Source organism: Siphateles boraxobius, unplaced genomic scaffold (genome assembly GCF_051911475.1).
Source record: "Siphateles boraxobius isolate OS27281-9 unplaced genomic scaffold, OSU_SipBor_1 13, whole genome shotgun sequence".
NCBI classification, from domain to species: Eukaryota; Metazoa; Chordata; class Actinopteri; order Cypriniformes; family Leuciscidae; genus Siphateles; species Siphateles boraxobius.
The window spans coordinates 17503045-17524323 of record NW_027508733.1 but is presented as its reverse complement, the minus strand read 5'-3'; the positions used below and the strand labels follow the sequence as shown (position 1 = coordinate 17524323).

At 39.7% G+C, this 21279-nt stretch overlaps 2 protein-coding genes and 1 long non-coding RNA gene across 3 annotated transcripts; 1 reads left to right on the top strand and 2 right to left on the bottom strand.

The window, feature by feature from the left end:
* Window positions 1-1376: 1376 nt before the first annotated feature.
* LOC143735890 (uncharacterized) lies at window positions 1377-6409 on the bottom strand. The gene is made up of 3 exons (XR_013203328.1): window positions 6228-6409; window positions 1722-1790; window positions 1377-1650 (listed from the first exon to the last, which is right to left on the bottom strand). It is a non-coding gene; the product is annotated as an uncharacterized LOC143735890 (long non-coding RNA).
* Window positions 6410-7011: 602 nt separating this feature from the next.
* LOC143735889 (transcription factor 15) lies at window positions 7012-11454 on the top strand. The gene is made up of 2 exons (XM_077226227.1): window positions 7012-7670; window positions 7947-11454. The coding sequence occupies exons 1-2, from the start codon at window positions 7119-7121 to the stop codon at window positions 7977-7979; spliced, it is 585 nt and encodes a 194-aa protein (XP_077082342.1). The 5' UTR covers window positions 7012-7118; the 3' UTR covers window positions 7980-11454.
* Window positions 11455-11599: 145 nt separating this feature from the next.
* On the bottom strand, window positions 11600-20568 carry bzw1a (basic leucine zipper and W2 domains 1a). Its single transcript, XM_077226226.1, has 12 exons — window positions 20454-20568; window positions 19650-19722; window positions 17808-17984; window positions 17620-17714; window positions 17414-17479; window positions 17167-17302; window positions 16976-17085; window positions 13235-13405; window positions 12907-13053; window positions 12688-12826; window positions 12413-12535; window positions 11600-12311 (listed from the first exon to the last, which is right to left on the bottom strand). Exons 2-12 carry the CDS (start codon window positions 19711-19713, stop codon window positions 12280-12282), a joined length of 1260 nt encoding a protein of 419 aa, XP_077082341.1. The 5' UTR covers window positions 19714-19722; window positions 20454-20568; the 3' UTR covers window positions 11600-12279.
* Between the last annotated feature and the right edge of the window lie 711 nt (window positions 20569-21279).

The window sequence follows — 21279 nt, the reverse complement described above, 5'->3', positions numbered from 1 at the left end:
CTAAGTAAAAAACATTATGACTTAAAGTTAGTGATGTAGTACTCGAGTCCGGTCTCGAGGCCGATTTCTGCTTTCTCGGACTTGTTCCTTCAAAGACTCGGTCTTGACTCGGACTCGACCCTTCAAAGACTCGGTCTTGACTTGGACTCAGCATAGGCGGTCTCGTCCCCATCACTAGTTATGGGGGGATAAAGTTTTAAAAGATACTGAATTCGAGTGTATTGTCAAAATATTTAAAGTTGGGCAATATTGAAAAATGTTATAAAGTAGCTTGGCCTACTAATTTAGACATGCCACTAGAAAATTTTAATTTGCTCTGCATGTCCTAACTATGATTAAAAAAGTCAGGGTGGGCTTAACATGTTGATGACAGAGCAGCACTGTTGAAGCATTTTAGAAAAACAGGCAGAAGAGAGTGATAGGTGATAGGGAGAGTGATAGGTGATAGGGATTTTTTAAATGATAATAAAAGCATAGTCCATATTAAGACGTTAAGACTGCTCCTCCAAACAATTCCCAATCTAGCTTAGTCTGTAGGCCTAACTGTTGATTATTAACTGGGGTGATATTAAATCATGAATATCAAAACTGACACGTCGAGACAAAATCTCGACTCGGACTTGCTTCCTCAAAGACTCGGCCTCGACTCGGACTCGACCCTTAAAGACTCGGTCTTGACCCTTTAAAGACTTGGTCTTGACTCGGACTCGGCATAGGCAGTCTCGTCCCCATCACTACTTAAAGTGGTTACAGATTGCAGTAAAAGCGGGCTCAACATTGCTGGGAAGAACAAGAAAATTGTAAGAAATTACAAAGAATTTAAAATGGATGAAGACGTTACCTCGTAGCTAAATGTTACTTAGATTGCATATTAACATAAGCTAATCTAAAGTTATTGTATCAATGTTTTCCTCGAGTCACTTTGGATAAAAGAGTCTGCTAATTGAATAAATGTAAATGATGTTTGATTAGCTATCTAACAAGTTCAATTAGTTACGTGATGTATTTATTTATTTGACCAGTATTCATGAACTTTAGCAAGTAACCTAAGGTACGCCACTCATTAATGCAAAAATAAACATCCAGGGTGACAAAAGAGCCGCCTGGTTTATGTCAAAGTGTTTATCACCATGTCTGGGTATATTTTGCAATAATAACTGTACATTATCCCTGTTGCATAAATTAGCTGGCTAACTGTGACTATGCTAGTCTATAGAATCTGATTAGTAACATTTGAGATGGCATTTACAAATGTATGTCTACAAATAGGGTAAAATGCTATTATAGTCCATGGAGTCTGAAGACCAACACGGAGAGAGATTAGAGGAGAAAGGGGAAAAGCAGTTTTCCGGCCACAGATCAAAATATCTCTTGCATGATGACACAAGAGTAAACCAAATATCTTCCAGAAACCCATCACCTCAGACTTTCCCCCCTTCCTTTTTCCTTCTTTCTCTTGAGTACCAAGAAGGTGCTAGAGTGTGGTCCAAAACTGCAGAAGTATTTAATTTTTTGTCCTTGTAGAGATCTTCTCTGGGAACTCTTTTCTTTGAGAGGTTTCTGCAGCTCTCAGAGCTGTCTGTCCCTGGGCTCCAATTAGTTGCCTTTAATGGTCAGCAAGGGCACTATAGTGACCCTCATAAGGTTCTCCTGCCGAGCAGAAGAAATAAAAGCATGAAGTGTGTCTCTCATCTGGGCTGGACTTTCATATGTTTCTTTACCTTATTATATGGTCTCTCACTCGGTCTCTTCCACTCTCTCTGTCTTTTGTGCTGTTTAATGGATTGTTCCTGTTACATAGTTGTGAACTCTATAACTTTAGAGTGACTCAATCGAAATTAATACCATAAAACATCACAGAGTTCACTAATCCTAACCCTCCATTGTCCCGTCCCCTATTTTTTTCTTTTTCAATGATACATTTCACTTAGATGTGCATTACAATATAGAAGATATTATCTAATGCAACTTGAGTTACATAACGACTTTAAAGGCAGGGTTGGTAGAATACCCCAAAAATACTTTTTTCCAAAATTGTTTAAACTGTCTTTATATATCAATGCATAATTAAAATGTAAGTAATCTGGAAAAGAAATTATATAAATGGAGTGTCTGTAGTCCTCTCAGGACTGCAATAAACACAGCTCATTATTCCATTAACTCCCACCCCCTCCCTTCTCGGCTCCTTCCAAAGCCACGCCCCCAAAACACATGAACGCGCGATCCCGGCCGTTCGCTCAGCTGGACGAGTCGGACGCATTTACCAGCGCCGAGCGGAGAGGAGCGCAGGCTTGTAGTGACAGCACGTCAGAATCACAAGTAATAAAATAACTAACTTTATCAGTATGAATATAAACAATTAACATGGCTGTTAGTACTCACTGTCAAGCTCGCATATCGATACTGGTAAAGTTTAAAATATTTTACTAGCTCGTAACCGAATCAAACTCGAAATAAGGCAAAGCTATAAATGGCTTCATTGATACGCTTTTGCCGTTACTATCAGTTACACTGTGATGAAGGTGAATTTGTAAGATTCATATACAGGTGTTTTGCATGTAAGAGCTTCCACGATGAAAGCACTGTTGGCTCTGATGAGGACTACACTCCGGAGACAAGTACCGCATCGTCGGCTCAAGGACAGGTCCGGGGTCGAGGGCGAAGCAGAGGTTGTTCAAGGTATTGCTTATTTATCGTCTCAACCCTGGCTCACTAACAGTAACGTTATACCAGTCGACACCAAAGTTACACTGTCATAGCTAAGCCAGTGTAACGTTAGTTATGCTACTTAACGTTAGGTAGCTACGTGTGCTAGTGATACATGCTTCATGAAAAAATAAATGCCATCAAAATGAAAACAGCAAGATTACCTGTCCAGCAGAAATAAAGCCATCATGGAGTCACTTTTCAGCCCCTTGAGTTCCCTAGTAAAATATGGGTTGTCAGTTGTCGCCACCGCTGGAAAAGCCACACCGATATTGACTCTCGTATGATTTCTTGATTTATCCAAAGACTTTTTGTTCATAGCCTTTTCAAATACTGTCTTCCTTTTTTTAACTTGTTTGACTTCGCTGGGTCTATATGCAGGTACTGAGAATTTTGACTGTTCTTTTTCTGCCATAATTGTTATTACTAGCTTCCGTGCCTCTTCAAACGGTTGGCGCATTTGGGCTGCTCCTGTATCAGCAGAGGTGGTATCCATGGTAGCGAGGGAGAGTGACAGTCGCCCCAGCCACTCATTTCGATTGTCCCGAATGGAATAATGAGCTGTGTTTATTACAGTCCTGAGAGGACTACAGACACCCGATTTTTATAATTTCTTTTTCCAGAGTACTTACATTTTAACTATGCATTGATATATAGAGACAGTTTAAACAAATTTGGAAAAAAAGTATTTTTGGGGAATTCTTCCTACCCTGCCTTTAAGGACCTGGATTTTACAAAAGGCTGACATTATGGAAGGGGTTATTGGGGAATAAGAAAAAGCTTAAACATTTTATAAGTCAGCTTAGCGCAAAACAGTAAAAATGGCAACATCAACTCAAACCACAGTAGTGAAATTATTTAACATTCACCCATTTTTTCACTTAATTGGGAATATGGTTTAAATTTTTAAAGTGTGATTTTAATATTTTATCTAATATAGACTATCTTATTTAATATACATACTGTACGATGAGGGCATGAATATGTACTGCATAACTAGATGCTAATGTTCTCTTGATGCCTCTGTGCAGTAGACCAGCATCCCACAGATATGATTTGCAATTGCCCTTAGCACTTGGATTATGTTTTATGGCATGGTTTCAAAATAGATTAGTTAAAGTGTGTGAATTATGTAGGTGGACGGGGCATCCTTTGTATGGTGACCTGTATTTAAAAGCACTCCAAAACCATAGAGAGAAAGCTGCCAGAGACTGCACAGTTTTTGTTGGGCCTTTGAAAGTGTTCTAATTTGGCAATCTAATCACACTCTTTCCAAAAGAGTTTTAAAACAGGTGCTTAAAAGGTGTGCACAGAGCTTTATAATCTTGCTCTACAGGAAATTAGGCCTTTAAAATGCTAATTGTCACTCACATTCGCTCAACTGGAACGGTAGTGTAAACTATGTCATATTGTCTATGTAAACTTGGAGCTTCAAAACTGTTCAATGAAACTATGAATTGTTTCATGCTCCACTTGCTTCCACGAAGGTGGGTATCCAGGAAACTACTACTATAAGCCAATGCCTGGTTTCTGCAACTTACTAGGAGCTTTCACCTGCAAATTTAAGTGCCAAGCAAACTCTCAGAGGATTACAATGTCGTATCTTTGTTTAGCATCCCACCAGGCACTCTTAAAGATTAGAGGCGATGCTGTCAGGATAAACAACAAACCAGTTGGAGCATATGTTTGGGCTACGGGCAGCTCATTAGGGATGTAGCACGCGTATTGCATCAGCATGCGCACATGATCTTTGGGAGAATGTTGTAATTCAGGTCTGCAAGAAGAGCTTAGAGGGTAAAACAAATTAGTAAAGAGTTGTCATGTGAATGGATAAGGGTAAAGATTTATCAGTTAACTAATTTGGACAAACTTGCTAAAGGGAAATCATTGGGAATTTAGACATAAATGAAGGCCTGACAAGTTCCATACATTATGATTTGACTGCTCATAAAACAATTTCCACACCAGAACTTTAAATCTCTAATATGGCAACAGCACACTATAATTTATTTTTGTTTACATGCCCCATTAGTTCACTTATATTATTGTAAATTTTCAAACACTAACATGTACACACTACTTGTGCTTCTTGCCTTAAAAAGCTGGACTAACAATCTCTAGTGGTGTGCTACTGACATCTAGTGGTGGTTACATAAAAATATGGGCCTAGTGACCTACTACTGAGTCTAACTAAACCAGGGGTGTCTAATCCTGCTCTTTGAGGGTCACTGTCCTGCATAGTTTAACTCCAACCCCAATTAAACACACCTGAACCAGTTAATTATAGTCTTACTTGGCATATCAGAAACTTCCAGGCAGGTGTGTTGAGGCAAGTCGGAGCTTATCTCTGCAGAATGGGAACATCTGAATTAAACCATAGAATATCACTAAAGATAAAGAATAATCAAGTAAATGTTTTTAATAACAGTGAAACTAAACTTAATAGATAAACCAAAAATTAAAACACTGCCTAACTAGCAAACAGAAAAGCAGCAATATATTATATGGTGAACTCTAACTGATATTTTTAGATGGAACACAGTATGTGCTTGCAAGAGACATGGACACACCTGGGCTGTTCAGTCAGACAGGGCATTAAAGAGAAATAGGATGACAGCATACAAGAGAGAGCACCCTTATACAGTGCTAATTCTGTGAGCTACAAGCTAACACCAACTACAGCTACTGGTTAAAAGACTTTTAGTGTACATTTACGTGACAACGATGTACTAAAATAGAAAAGTTTAGTAAAGTTTTTCCTTTGCATCTTTCGTGTACAGACGACAATGTTCTCAAAATGATGCAAGTTCACACGGATCTGCGAAAACGACTAAACACCAAGGCTGCGCGATTAATCGCAATTACAATGTAATCGCACTTAAAACGATTTGGCTTATCGCAATTTTGAAAACACAAAGGGTGTGATTATTTGTTATGCGCAGCTTGTCATTGATGTACGGCTCTGTAAACACTGCTCCATCTGAAAGCACTGAGTTTGAGTCACTTAAAACGTGCATTTGAAATAAGCAACACGCATCAAACATCTTTCCAAACATGAGAAGCATTTATGAACCTCCAGTCCAACAAAAGACACAATTTATGCTTTTACTCCCAACTCACTTCATAACGACAGTTGAGCATCTTTCTCTGAGATAATGCCCGATAGGGATTTCCTGGAATGATGCGAGTTATTGTTCTTCTGCGTGGGGCATATTTGGCGTGTCTGCGTGAGACGCCCTCTGGACTTCAGATGGAGCAGCCTTTACTACCGATCAGCCGCACTGCACTGACAAGCTGCGCATAAAATAATCGCAGCCTTTGCCAAATCGCGTGCAGTTTCGTTGCGATTAATTGTACACAGAGATGATAACGGTATAATTTTCAGAAACTTGCACCGTTTTCAAAAGTTAGCGTTTTCAGGCCCCCAAAACGCAGTTGTTGTGTAAATGAACGGCCAAAGCGCATAAAAAGAAAATTGTGTCGTGTAAACAACTTAGTTAAATGGTTTCAATATCACTTACATGTTTCTTGTGGTGTTGTTGGTGTGGAAGTCAAAACTTCTGGCAAAGTACGTTTTTTCGTGTGTGTAAACTTTCAGAATAGGCTACCAATGTTCACTATACCTACAAGTTAGTAAATATTTGCAGCCACATTGATAGTAACACAAAACTTGATTTAAGTAAAAAGCTCTACAATAACTTTCTTCACAGTCTTTCTCATTGCTAGCATGTCAAACAGGTGTTCTGAATTATATTCTGTCAGATTTGAAACACTGCCCCCTATGTGCAGTAAAGTCCCAACTGTGTCTCTTTTTGGACCTGAAGTGACCCATAGGCCATGTGATACGAATTTTACAGGCAACGACAACAGTCTCTGTCTGTAAACTTTTCTGAGCTAAATTTAGCACTGGGTCAAACAACAAGGTTGCTTAGCTATAGCATACATATTATATATCATGCAAAGGCATTTGTAAGCCATAGAGAACATGATATGTTAAGCAAACAATATCAGGAGCGAGAGATGAATGGACTAGAATGAAGGGACAAAAACAGTGGTGGGTCTTCTCAGAGAAAGTAGAGCAAATCACTGTTGACCTGCACAATATCACCCAGAGGACCAGGTACCCAAATATTACAGCCCAAAGGTATAACAAACACCCAAATCCCTGTATGTGTGTTAGTGCATGCATTTATTTATATATCTTCAAACGTCCTTCTTTGGGCCATGACAGGTGCCCCTCAGCTCCACCTGTCCATCCTTTTCCACAGCCACATGGTGGCGGACAAATCCAGAAAGCGATCAGTCATTTAAGAAATGGCATGCTGAAGTTCCACGGGGCCACGGAAGATCTCTGGACACCGGATCAGACGCAGCTGCCCCCCGGCTGCTATTTTCACTCAGCTTAAAGCACCATGGGCAGCCAGCATCTATGCCATGGACTACCCACAACAACCAGTCTGTCTCTGCACGCCATGAAGTCCACTGCAGGCGAGCGAGGGCTAACTCATGAACATCCTGCACATGATACCCAGAGCTTACCCTCCGACCCTGATGAACTCGACAGCGGCAGCGACAGTTCGGAGAAATCCACCGGGAGCCCAACGCGGGGCCACAGGGAGGTGGGGAGACACAGAGGAGGCCGTAGACTCTCAGGGGTTAGTAAACAACGGCAGGCAGCTAATGCTCGAGAGCGAGACCGCACACACAGCGTCAACACCGCATTCACGGCTCTACGCACCCTCATACCTACGGAGCCGGCTGACAGGAAGTTGTCGAAAATCGAGACTCTGCGATTGGCATCAAGCTACATTTCACACCTGGCCAACGTACTTCTGCTAGGGGAGGACTGCAGGGATGGGCAACCGTGTCTAAAATATCAAAACATCTTACAAAGCAACACCAACCTCAAAACCCCACCAGTACGACCCATCTGCACCTTTTGCCTGAGTAACCAAAGGAAAATGGTGAGTCCTTGAAGGTGGCGAAACTATCAACTTCTACCTGTTGAGTCTTTAAGGTTGGGCTTGCCTGAAAATGTCCAGAAATTGTGGTGTATTTGGGAATATATGTGCACGCCAAACTTTATTGGATTTCATGTTACTTGCCAGTAGTATTGCAACTACCTTTCCTTGAATTGTCCTCTTAGCATGCCTGTGTATTTCACATAGAATTGTAAACTGATGATAAAAATTGTGCATGTGTGAATTCTAACACCTTTCAATTATCATCTACTTCTGCAGCTTAGAGACGGGGAAAAGCAAACAACTGCGTGACAGCAGAAGTTCTCTGACTGACTGCTGCTATGTACAAGCTCTCAACTTCTGAATGTTTACATGTATAGAGACATCGCCTTGCACAGAGACAAGCCTTTCTGCTGTATGTTTTTTTTTATCTCTGAGGACAGACAAAATGAGTGACAAGAAGAGAGATCTTCTTTAAGAGATTCTTGAAGAATCTGAATTTTTTCTGCACTTCCTATAAATGTGTTTCTTCTGCATGTGTGGCCACCTTATCAACTGTGTATTGGTTAATGTAACCGGAGAATATGTGTAATGTTGCACCTCGTGGGAGGCTATTTCAGTATCAGATATAGTAAGCTACACCATCCCTTGCCTTAAAAAACAGTCTTGTGTCTGCCTCTTGCACGTCACATGATGGTAACTGAAACCTTGCGGTTTGCAGTGGTCGCTGTCAGTACAACGGCAGGCAAAATCTCATCCCCTCCCTCTTGTCTCCTCATCTAAGCTGGGACCCCAATCCCAACATGGCTCTCAGGAGACTGCACACAAGAATCTAACCACGAGAACTTGGGTTGGGCAAAGCATGCTAAATATTTATTAGAAAGTTCAAGTGGCATGACTGAATGCTAAAGGTGGTAGCAATTCATAATGAGAACATAGTCTTTCATGCCTTGGGAACAAGGTACATGATCCCTAACACGAGCCTTGGGTCATGACCATGACCCCAAATATGATAAGTCTCAAATGCTACCCGCAATCCTTGCTGTCTTTCTTTGAGTCCACAGTTTGGTGACGTAACACCGCATAGACTGTCGTGTAGAAGCGTGCACCAGTTCAAGCTCAGGGAAAGGTCGCACTGCAAACACAAAGGAGATGCTTGTGCTTATAAATCATATAACACCAAATTCGGTCTTGTGGATTTCATTGACATTGACCTGTCCAAATCACAAGCATATACATCTTGGGCTCTGTTTACACCTGGAATTAAGGTCATCTGGTTTTGGTCGATCTTATCACAAGTAGACGAGGGAGACGCATACCTGTATACATCTCGCTTTTGTCCACTTTCAACCACTTCTGGTCCACTTTCAACCACTTCTGTCCTGCTTTCTTCGATAGGAGGATCCATGGGCGGGTAAATGTATTTCCTTTTTCAGATCTTTCGATCTAATGGACAAAATAAGCTTGTGCAATTTACATATGAATATGTCGGAGACGGCAGAAAAAAACATGGAGAGCATCAGCTTTCATTTCTGCACTGACAGCCGCATTCCTGTTAGAAATCAGGAATGGTGAGAGAACATTGTGCTGGGTTGGTTTTTTTTGTCTTCAAACCAAGCTTGGGTTTTCAGTCGACGAAGTTTAAATCCCGTTTGGCTAGCGCACTTACCATAATGTTTACGAATTAGGTCAGTAGGCGGTGAGCAGGAGGTCTTTTGTGACTGTTCGAATGGAATCGACAACATACTATACAGCATCTATACTACGAAAGCAATCTGGTTGAATGCGTTTTCAACTACCTCTGAAGTGGTCGAAAGTGGACAAGCTCAAAGCGTTTCAGACCCTGTTTACACCTGTATTTAGCGTTGTCCACTTCACAGTTACATATAATTAAGTAGAGTATGGGTTATGCGTATTTGGCGTGCTGTCTGGGGGGAGGGGTCCGAGCTCTGAATTGTGGTCGAACTCATAGTACCCCCCCGGTTGTGATAAGAATAATTACGACTAGAAGTGAGGAGATGGGGTGGTGGAGGGATGCTGATAAACTGTCAACGAACAGAGGTAAGTCGGCTGTATAACTCCTATGGTTATTTGGGTTAAAAGGGTGAATGCGCCCCTCTCGTGCTAATCAGGTTAATTATCTGAACGCTCTCCTCCCGAACTTTGCTAATAAAACATAATTTGTGATCCGATCGACCAAAACACATCTTAATACCAGGTGTAAACAGGGCTTTGGGCATGCTACGAGATTGTATTTCAAATATTCAAGACTGTTGTCAATGTAATAGTGTGCACTTGATGCCTCATTTATAAAATGTGCGTATGCATATATTTGATCTTAGTGTGTGTGTACGCTAAAATCCATGCCAACGTACAAATTTATAAAAAACAGTCTTTGACTTTGAAAAGTGCTTAGTGCCACGTCAGGGTCCAAGCAGACGTACAGACTGCAGGTATTTGGAAATCTAAGCAATTATTGCCGCTTGCTGTTCTCAAGTTAAGGATTTGGACTTTGCCTGGTGCTCTTTTATTTGTTAATGACATTAATTAGGCGGCAGTTACAAGGAAGAGATCTAAAATAGATCAGCTGCGCACTACTCCAAGATCATTTGCGATTTAACGATTTCACATCTGGAACAGAGGTTAGTTCTCTGAATCACATGTACGCACATTGGAGAAATGATAGGAAGTTCAAATGAAGGACAGTTTCTACACAACATTTTATTAATGAGGCCCTTGTCAATTACACAAACATTCTCCACAATTGTATCTCCTACAAACATGCAAATAGCTATATGAGAATTCATTTGCACCAAATGGAACCAAAATATTTATGAGACATGAGTAGCTGGTAATTCCTCTGGTTCCTCATTGGCTATTGTTAACTACAGCTCTTATGCTTATAGAAGTGTGCACGATTTAAGGAGCAGTTTAATTTAACAATGGTTTTGGGGCAGGGGTAGGCAAGTTCGGGCCTAGAAAGCTGCGTTAGCACCTAGAAAGGTGTTTTTGATTAGGGTTGCAGCTAAACTCTGCAGGACAACGGCTCTCTATGACTGAACTTTCTTACCCCTGGTTTGGGGGAAAGATCAACAAGCTTCTGGCTTGTAGCATGTGCTCGGCTGAAGTACACCACTGAATCCTCACATGCGGAAACTTTTGTTGTATTGTTTACATTAACAGAAGAGGAATCACAAATTTGAGCCTAACATTTAGTGATTAAAATTTCAGTTATTTTCAGATTCTGCACCTGCGATTTTAACATTTAAGGGTGAGTTTTATTTTTGTAAAAGCATCAAGATGTAGAGCATAGCCATTTCTAATCCAGAATGTTTACCCGTGTGTCTTGCACAAATCAAAACTTAACACTTTTGGAGTGTTTCGGAGTATTTTTGGAGACCGAACATGACTTTCTTGCATTCACTTTGTGAAAACTAAGGTTTTCTTCTTTTACAAAAGATGAGCAACCAAAAAAAAACAACAAAAAAAGTGCAATGAAAATACCACATATTGTAATAGAAATACTGTGACATGGCTTTTGTAGGTCATTTGTAATTGTATTTTCCCCCACCAAAGTTAAGGTAAAAGTGAATTATATCAATATGGCCTACTTCTAAAACGGTTCAAACACTAGCCTGTCATATTCGAATACTTGAATCGTCTTTTCTAAAAGTGGTCCTTTGCACATGCCAAACAAACAAAGCTGCTATTAAATGATCAAATATTTTTGTACAAGAAAAGTCTGTTCTTGTGACTTTCAAACCAATAAATTATTTTTTGAAAAACATGTTCTGAATGTGGTTCTTCCTGGGTTTTGCGGTGCCCTCTGGTGAAAGACATATTGCACACCCCTTTAAAATGGTAGACTCAAATATGATTTTGCAATTAAAAAAACACTATGTTAAGAATAGGCAAGAACCACACACAAAGCATATACTTCTAGGTCTTTATTTCTTAAAAAAAGTCAATTAGTTATTCAGTTTAAAGAAATTGGTGACAAATAAGATGGAGATACATCATAGAAGTGGTTGGGAGTCATTTAAGGGTCTTTACAGGGTGATCAGCAATTTGTTTTCAGCGCTGTACAGTTTCATAGGCAGGGAACAGAACACTGATGGATGTTATGGGAGAAGGACTTAACCCTTTGGCAATAACATCACAATGAGACAAGCTGACTGTTCTTCCCTTTGTGGACACTGATCATGACGGGGCATGAAGGCATCAATACCGGGCATGAAGGCATCAATACCATATAGAAAAGGGCATCTTAAAAGCAAACAAGGCAGCCTGATCTAAATCAATGGAATGTCAATTCATAAAGGAATCATTTTAACAATAATTTAAGATGTCCAAAGTGTATTGACACAAAAGTTCCTTGAGTGTGTAAATGATTACAAAGTTTGACCACAACTTTTGTGCTATTTTAAGTGTAAACCTTTATATTAGAAAAACCTGTTAAAATTAACCATTTGTAATAAAGCCCTTAAATGACATCTAAATGTTATGGTTTGAAAAACAGGAGGTAGAATAAAAAATAAAAAAAAAGCCCAAAAGAAAAAACAAATTGAAAGACGAGCACTTCTGTAACAAAACATTCTGCCGACATTGTGTTTTAGTCTGCCTCCTCTTCCTCGGATTCAGATTCTGGTATAAAAATATAAATTAAAAAAAAGACAAAGGCAAAATTAATATCATGAGCCATTTTAGGCCGAGAAAGAAAAAACAAACAAAAAAAACCTGCTTACCCTCCTCAGCATTTTTTAACCATTCTACAAACTTCTTCATCTGCTCCAGGAAGACACTCTTTCCTTTGGCCACATGGGCTTCTGTGTACCACTTTAGAATAACCTCCTCGCTCAAAACATCAGCTACAGGCAGTCAAAACAAGAAAAAAAACCTTCAAAACAGATATAACCTCTGTATTCCACTAGCCAAGTAACGTTTTTGTACAAAATTACCAGTGTCGCAAGCCTTTGGCTTAAGTGCATAGTTTTGAAAGGATCAAGTATGGAAGACACACCTTTGTAAAGAAGCACCACGATCTTCTGGAAGGCCTTCATGAAGTGGATATTGTCGTAGCAGTACTCCTGGATCTTCAGCAGGAGGGTGAGCTCAGACAGGCCTTGGGAGGTGAAGGCCTTCAGCAGTGGGCTGTATTGCTGCAAAAAAAGTTAGCAGAAAATATTATAAAAGGTTCAATAAAAGGAAGTAATGCCGCTTCCATGAGCGATGTAGATACCTTCAAGTGTTTGATGGCTTGCTCTGTGACGAGCTCCTCCTTTTTATTCCACTCGACAGCGCTCATGACACTGGTCCACACGATACCGATCATTGTCTGCTCAGAAATGCTCGTTTTCTTCATCTCCTCACGAACGTAGGCAATGATCTGGGGAAAAAAAACACATTAGTTGAATACGGCAACAATAAACCTGCATAGCCAAAATATGGACGATAGTGTAAATCAAAATCTTTAATATTTTAAATGATTCATAATATTTGGATGCCTATTTTTAAATCTACAAATTTAAAGAGGGAAAGTAGCCCAGCTGTTGACAAGACAAACTCACGTCTTTGAGGGTCTCGCCGCGGGACATCAGCTCTTGCAGTTCTTTCTGAAGCTCTTTGCGCGCTCCAATGGACTGCTGGTTGCGAGCGAAATCCGAGAGCTCCTTCAGCCCGGCGTCGGTGAAATATTTTGAGAAGTGTTCGCAGCTACGCTTGTTGGCAGGGAACAGCTCCTGTTTTGGGCAAGAGGATGATAGGTTAATTTTTTTTTTTTTTTAAATCAACTAGGGGTCTTCAGAGGTCCACTTAGGGCGCTTTCACACTTGGTTCGATTGCCTGTTCCGAACCAGAGTTCGATTGCTCCCCCCTCCCCCGATGGACGGTGTCCACATTATATTATTTGTATCCGAACCGTGGTACGCTTGTGTCATCAAGCGCGTAATCGTGTTGCTTGGTAACCGGCGCCGCTATGAATGAAAAGGCGTCAAAATGGATAGAATTGCTAGCTTCACATCTGTTCTTTTTTTTTAACCTTTGGTTTTGTTTTCAAAGAAAACATACAGAAACACACTTGCACCTTACTGCCGCAAGAGTACTAAAATCGTTCCAAAGACAGCTGGCTGTCCGCCGAAGACAATTTTTGCAGAGACAAGCATTAATCATCTCTCTACTTGCAGTGCGTCAATCCCGCATTTCGTCAAGGTAAGTGTATACACACGCACACTGACGACCGTCCTGTCGACCACATTAGGGCTGCACGATATTGGGAAAAAATTACATTGCGATATTTTATTTTTCTGCGATATATATTGTGATATGAAAACAATTTCACCCAATGACTTAAATAGCTTTCTTTGGAAAGAATGAATCATCTGAATGACTGGGGTGATTTTGTAAAGGAGTAAATCTGCATAGATTCTATTAACTAATGTAGTTAACTAGAGTTTAATAAATGGAACCTTATTGTAAAGTGTTTCCGATTTGTTATATCTCGTGAGTTCAGTGTTGGACAGATAAGTTGTTTTAACCATTCATTAAAGTGAATCGGTTCAAATGAATCATTAGTTCGCGAATTGGAGGTGTCATTAACGGACCACGGCACACGTTGTGTGATTATCCCGGCAGTTAGGACATCGCACAAGATTGGTCTCAACACAGAAAACATTTCATCACTGGATAGATTTTTTTTGTTTTGTTTATTGAAAGTGTGGTTTATCTGAATGTGTGGAACGCTTTTCAGAGAATATTTTTTAGCACAATTCACAACCAGCGGTAGTTCAGGAAAAAAATATATCCGAATGCTTCACCTGAAACTTCGGTCTTCCGACCTTTTACCATTGTGTATTCTCAAAGATACTCAGTCAACTCAATTCATTAATATGCGCGAGGGAGGGTGAGAGAGCAAGACAGTTTGAAAACGGTGTGAGTGCGCGCGCGACCGGGGCTCTCTCTCTGCTCGTTCTCTCAGTTTTGCGCAGCAGTCAGTCATCTATCACTCACCGGTCAAATAAGGCTTTGGCGGGACAAAAATACGCTTTGGCGGTCGCCAAAAATTGTTCAATGGAGGAAGGGCATTCTGACTTTATTTTGAATTCTCGTGTTCGTTCAAGCTCAGAAATAAGAGAAAGACCACTGATCTGCCCGGCTCACAGAAAACAACGCGCAAGTTCCAGTCTTCTTACGCTTGATGTTTAAACTGACAGGACTTAAAAACACATGCAAATGATAAACTTTCACTATATGATGGTTAAACTTTGCAATTAATCCGGAGCTGCTGGCCCGTACAGATCATGAATCACGGATCAACTACTGTACGACTTAGGCCTACATCGCAACATCCTGCGATGTGACTATCGTGGATGCGCACATCGCGATATCGATGCTAAAACGACACATCGTGCAGCACTAGACCACATTATACGTCATCAATAGCGGTTCACTTCCAGACCACGGTTTGGTTCGATTGTGTTCATATCAGCAGCGAACGGTACCCCAGACCAGCGTTTCCCAAACGGGGTGCCGCAGCACCCTGGGGTGCCTTCTGGCGAGAGCAGGGGTGCCGTGTAAAAACTCCATTAAACATTTTTAAATTGCTAAAATGTGTAAAAAAAAATAAAAATAAATGTATCATCAATCTCGCATCGTCGGAAGCGTCTAACAACAACAAATAATGCACACAAATTTATAATAAAAAATGCAACTCATAAGTTTTCCGCGTTCGTTGAATTGCGGGGGTTCCTCATGATTTCATTCTCGTGCTTCATTCCCAGCGTCCACACATAAAGCTGCCTCTTTTTCATGGCTTGTTGCGCTTACGGTCAAATACACACGAAACATTGTCACAACGTCCATCTTGCCGCATATTCACAAACACATCGGTTATGTCCGTGCTGCTGTCAACGGTAACGCGTGCGATTAATGTTTTTCAGTTTTACGCGTTAAAAAAGATTTAAACACAATTAACGCAGCATCCGTTTTTTTCTGTCATCCTTTGGCTAGCCTTACATTATATAATCACGTTCTTATTCATGCAAATGCTTTTAAACCATGTAACCGCGAAAAGACAAAAGAGAACGCGCTGTCTGTGAATGTCCTGCTGACACAGGACGACGCGCATCGCGTGCCAGAATCGACTTCTCTTTCGTGCTTGAACGAATAATAACACACAGTTATGACAAAATGTCCGTTTTGTTGAGTATCCTCATGAGAGCAGTCTTAAATTAGTTAAAATCTTAAATTAGAGTTGTGAGAAGATGGGACGCGTGTGAGATAAACAAGTGCAGCAGTGACAACAGAATCAAAAAACAGGTAACAGAGAAAATTACTCACTGCTCTTGACTAAAGAACGCTTGTAGCTTTAATAAGGATTCATCTATATTTAATTTATTATTTATGCAGTGAAGACTGTAAAGTGTTTGATAACTTTATTCAATTTCTGTGTATTTCCTGACATCAGTAGCAGTATTGGTATCAGTGATACTGGGCTTCATTCATAAAAAAGATGCCATTAAACCATTATTTAAAATATAATGTCTTTATGTTGTTTATACATTAATTTGGAGATTAACTGTGAAATTATTACATTATAAAATATATTAAAAACAAGCTATCTTGTGCAATTATAACTAAATTATCCCAATATAAAAACACAAATAGGCCTACACTGAGTGAGCAAACATTTAGGTGAGATTTGCAATGGTAATTGAGCAATGTTTTGCTGAATTATGAATAAAAGCCTGAATTATGAATAAAATATGTCATCATGTAAAGTCATCTCTGCAGAAGAAATTAATGATTTCCTAGACTTTAAATGGATGGACAAAAAAATTGATAATATTAAAAAATATCTATATGACAGTAGGCCTATATACGGCAGTTATTCCCTGTGGTATTGAAAATCAATACATTTCAAGGTATAGTATCAAAGTAGTATCGTGACAACACTAGTGTAGGGTGCCACAATTTTTTTTTTAATTTTCAAAGGGTGCCTCGACTGAAAAAAGTTTGGGAAACACTGCCCCAGACCACCTTTTTAAGTGGACCCGAGTATGGTTTGCGGGTGCGCACCCGAGTCAGGAAGGCAGCGTTCACATCCAAACGAACCGAACTCTGACATCATTCGAACCCAGGTGTGCACCAAAAGTGCTAGTGTGAAAGCCCCCTTAGAGAGTTCAGGCCCAAAACTTTGCCAAGTGCCTCAGATCTGGATCGGTCTAATTTATAGCCTCAGGTCATTTTAAATAATTCCAAAATATTTATTATTTCTGATTTTCGCTGAGTTGAGTCTGCAGTACGATATTTACCATCAGCCTGTTGTCCATGCCAACTTTACGCAGGCTAGCAGCAACTGAGTTGATGTCCTTTTCGTTGATCCAAGATTTGAAGAGTTTCACAGCAAAGGCGGCAGATACCCCTACAATAAAATCCAGACGATGAGTTAAGTTTACATATTCTTCCCTCAGAAAGTGCTGCCGTTAAACAAGTCTGTCATTACCTTCCTTGACCAAGTTCTCATTAAAGAGGCTGCTCAGGATGGAGGCTGATATATTGCCATTGGCCAGCAGGATTCCGGCAAGCATGGCCAATTTATTCCTCTCTGACTCTGTGAACCCTTTTAAAAACAGCAGCAGCTGTGAAAAAAAAAAAAAGAAGACATTATGGGACTTTCCAGATGAACAATGACAAGGTCTTTGTTTGACTAACAAATACATGATAATCCTTAGTTCAACTATTTTGCTTACCTTCTTAATCTCCTCTTCAAACCCTTTCTCCAGGTACTTGTAACGCCTGATCAGCTTGTTAAAAACCTACAGCACAAGGTGAATGTTTTGAAACATGTAAAGGAAGCCAAAAAGTTAAATTTATATCCATTACAGTGACACTAAATCAGAACAACCTCTGGAACGTGAGACTATTTGCCAGTCATGCATTTTATAATGGTGAATACCTGAGCGTACGCCTGCATGGTCTCCAGGTCTTCACTTGCCGTGAAGAGGCAGAACTCAGTACGGGTCAAGTCATCAGACAGTGTCCCTCCTGGGGCTGAAAAAATAAATATATATATAAATACAAGATTGAATTAAGATGATTTATTTAAATTCCAAACCACTGAAATAGCCATAAATAGTTGCTTACCCAGCATTCCTCCAGCCACCAGGATGTCGAAGAGGGTCTCAGCATACCTGCGGTAATCGAGCTTGGCGCCAGAAGCATCAAGGAACTTTGCAACCGCTTCCAAATCAGTGCCAGTTTGGTTCAAGCCTTGAACAATACTTTCTTGAAACTGAGTAGGGTCAAATCTCTCCTTTTCATCTGTGGGGAAATTAGACTTTTAAAATGGGCAGATTTTTTTACAAGAACGTTCCTGAGGCTAAGGGTTTTGAATCTCTTACAGGGCTTTTGCTCCGGAGGAACCTTTTTTCCTAGAACTAATGGTGGTGCCCGCCTTTTGGCGCGTTCGCACCACAGGAACAGGGAATGATTGTAGCTCTAGGAATGCCTTTTTGGGGAACAAAATTAGCTCCTACTTGGGGTGGGAATTACAGGGTACCTCACGATACATGGCTCACAATACCAATAATATCACAATACAGCAATTCTGCGATAATCAATATATTGCTGGACAATCCTTTGATACATCACGATATTGGTCTATAAAAACAAAATGCCTCTGAAAAGTGCACGTTTTCCAGACTTTGGACTTCAATTATTTTACTCACACCGTTTACCATTCCATTAAAAATCTTTTTCTTAGGCTATTTAACTCGTTCACATCCCCTCATTTATGTTATGAGCCACATCGAGGAGCCATGAAGTAGCGACGCAGGGAAATCTATTTAGAGTGTTATCTTATTCATTAAAATATCGATTATTGTATCGGATGGAGAAGGACAACAACATATTTCCCTATCAATTTTGTCCCACCCATAGCTCCTACTTCAGAGTAGGATCTAACCCAGCACACTAGGAACTACCAGTGGCATAAGTGTACGCCGATTGGCTGAACACACACAAAACACCAGTACCGGCCATTTTTGAAAAAAAAAAAAAAGCTGTGTAAAAACAGATTATAGTCTGTATTTACTCCATGAAAGAACATTTATAGATGGACCTCTCAACTTTTACAATGAGAAAATGCAACTTTAAGGGGACCAAGTGAAACATGATAATATATTTCTGTTATACTAGAGACACCGGGCACCAGCCACAGAGCAAACACTAATACTTTTTCATATAACCTACTGTCTATTTTCTTTGTATAACAGTTCTATCTAATAATGTATTAGACAAGATTGCTAAACAGAGAATGCGAGTGCTGTGTGCTCAGGCGATCTCAGTGCCGTCAAAAAAAATGTCTGCCGCACTATCAAAATAAAATTCACAACAAGCGCTGCTTCAGAGTTCCTACTGGTGATGTAAATGCAACTAGGAAAATGGCCCTAGGGGAATATTTAGTTATCAGGGAACCACCCGAGTGGCTAGTTCCTTTAACTACGTTCCTAGAACTACTAAGTGAAAAAAAGGCTTTAGATACCACAAAGCCCCAAATATGATCATCCTCAAGCAAAGGAAACTGCATCGTGAAATTTTAAATTTAAGCAAATTAAAAATTGACATGCAAGTGAATACATTCAGCTTTTAGTTGAAAAAGTTTAATTTTAGGGTACATTTAATTTTATATTTAAAAACATTATTTCTGTTATCTCTGTAAAGCTGCTTTGAAACAATTTGTATTGTAAAACGCAATATATAAATAAAGGTGACTTGACAGCAGTGTCATGTGAACGGACCCTAAATCAATTTGACAAATCATTTATTTTATTGAACAGTAATTAGTTTGTTAAATCTCATTAAAATACCTTGTTAGTAAAAATTATTTACACACCATTTCTCTCTGAATTTTTCAACGGACTGCTTAGTACTCCATCACAGCCCCTTGGACCCCAGTTTGAGAAGCCCAGGTGTGAGGCTACTTACCTCTTTTCCTAGTTTTAAAACGCTGGCCGGTAAGCGTTGGCTTTTGCTGCTTTTGATTATTCATAAAAGACACCTATGAAAAGAATAGCAATATTTAAGAACATTTCATTGAAGAGCACAAAGAAACCGCATGTAGATGTGGCAGGACATTTCCAAAGCCATCAATAAAATTCCAATAGAAAATGCGATAAACAATACCCTTAATACTTAAAGCGATTTAAACCTTTAAAAAATAACTGGTTTAATTATTTCCAGTGACACCTGCAGTAATTAATCTAACGTGTAAGCATAAATCACATTGTCTCGTGGGCAAATTATACATAACTGTTAGTTTATTATTGCACAGATAAAATCCAAAACTTGCTTGATTACTACATGCATATGGACATGTTGCTGTATAACGTTAAATGTATTAAATAGCGTTTATGTCTCTTTTATGGGGGTCTGAACTGCAACTCACGCGCCGGGCTCGCGCTAAAGCTAACTTAACCGGCTAAAATGAGGCCTAACCGCTCCAAACATTTTTTTAAGAACCACTTGTAATCACTATTTACAAGTATTTTAGATCCAAACGAGAACAATGCCAATATTTTACTGAATTAACATAAACAACGGGAACTATTAAACGTATTATTGTTTAAATTAAATTGATATCATGTCGGAGGCTCCGCCATCATGATTTTAACAGCTGATCACAAACGTTAGCCCAAAAAACGGACATCCTTTTAAAACAAGGATATACAACAACTCAAATTTAAACTGTATACGCTTATTATTCGTATATAAAATACACGGTGGGCTTACCGAAATGAATTCAGATAAAAAACGACTTTTTGAACCAAAGAACAAAGCAAGACAATAGCAGGTCCAAACTCAACACACAAAACCCTCCCTGATGGCAAGAGCCTGATGCGCCTGCGCAGAAGAAGAACGGGGCGGAAAACAATGAACACGTCCATTAAAGGGGAGTGCAGTGGGTTAGAGAAGTGTTTATTGATAAAATAATACTAGTTAGACGCTTACAACTATTGTTTTGTCAACTTTAAAATTTAAATATATCATAGCAATGTTCTTAGGGTAAAAAATATAGTCGCCTTACTAAATATGTAAAAGTTCATAAAAACATACCCCCTCCCAAATGACAGTGATTTGTAAGCGCAATGCGGGTCATACCATTGTAATGAGGGGTGTGATGATTCCCCCCCCCCCCCCCCCCCCCCCACCCCACCCCCTCTTTATCGCCAAGGGTAAACCATAAAAAGCATTCAGGTCAATTGAGTCAGCACGCTTTGATTTGCAAATTTTTGTATCATTGTAATTTTCATGAAATTTATATTTTATACTTTAAGCAAAATATGAAAGATTTTCACACAGATTTTATATACCTAAATCAAAAAAGAGTAGCATGTTCATTTATTCCTTTGATAATTATCCAAGTAAGTGAAGTGAAGTGACGTGAAGGCCAATTATGGCAAACCATCAGAATTTGTCTTCTGCATTTAACCCATCCAAGTTAGTCCACACACAGTAGGACTAGTGAGTAGTGAGAACACACACACACACACACACACACACACACACACACACACACACACACACACACACACACACACTGTAAACCCTGGACTGG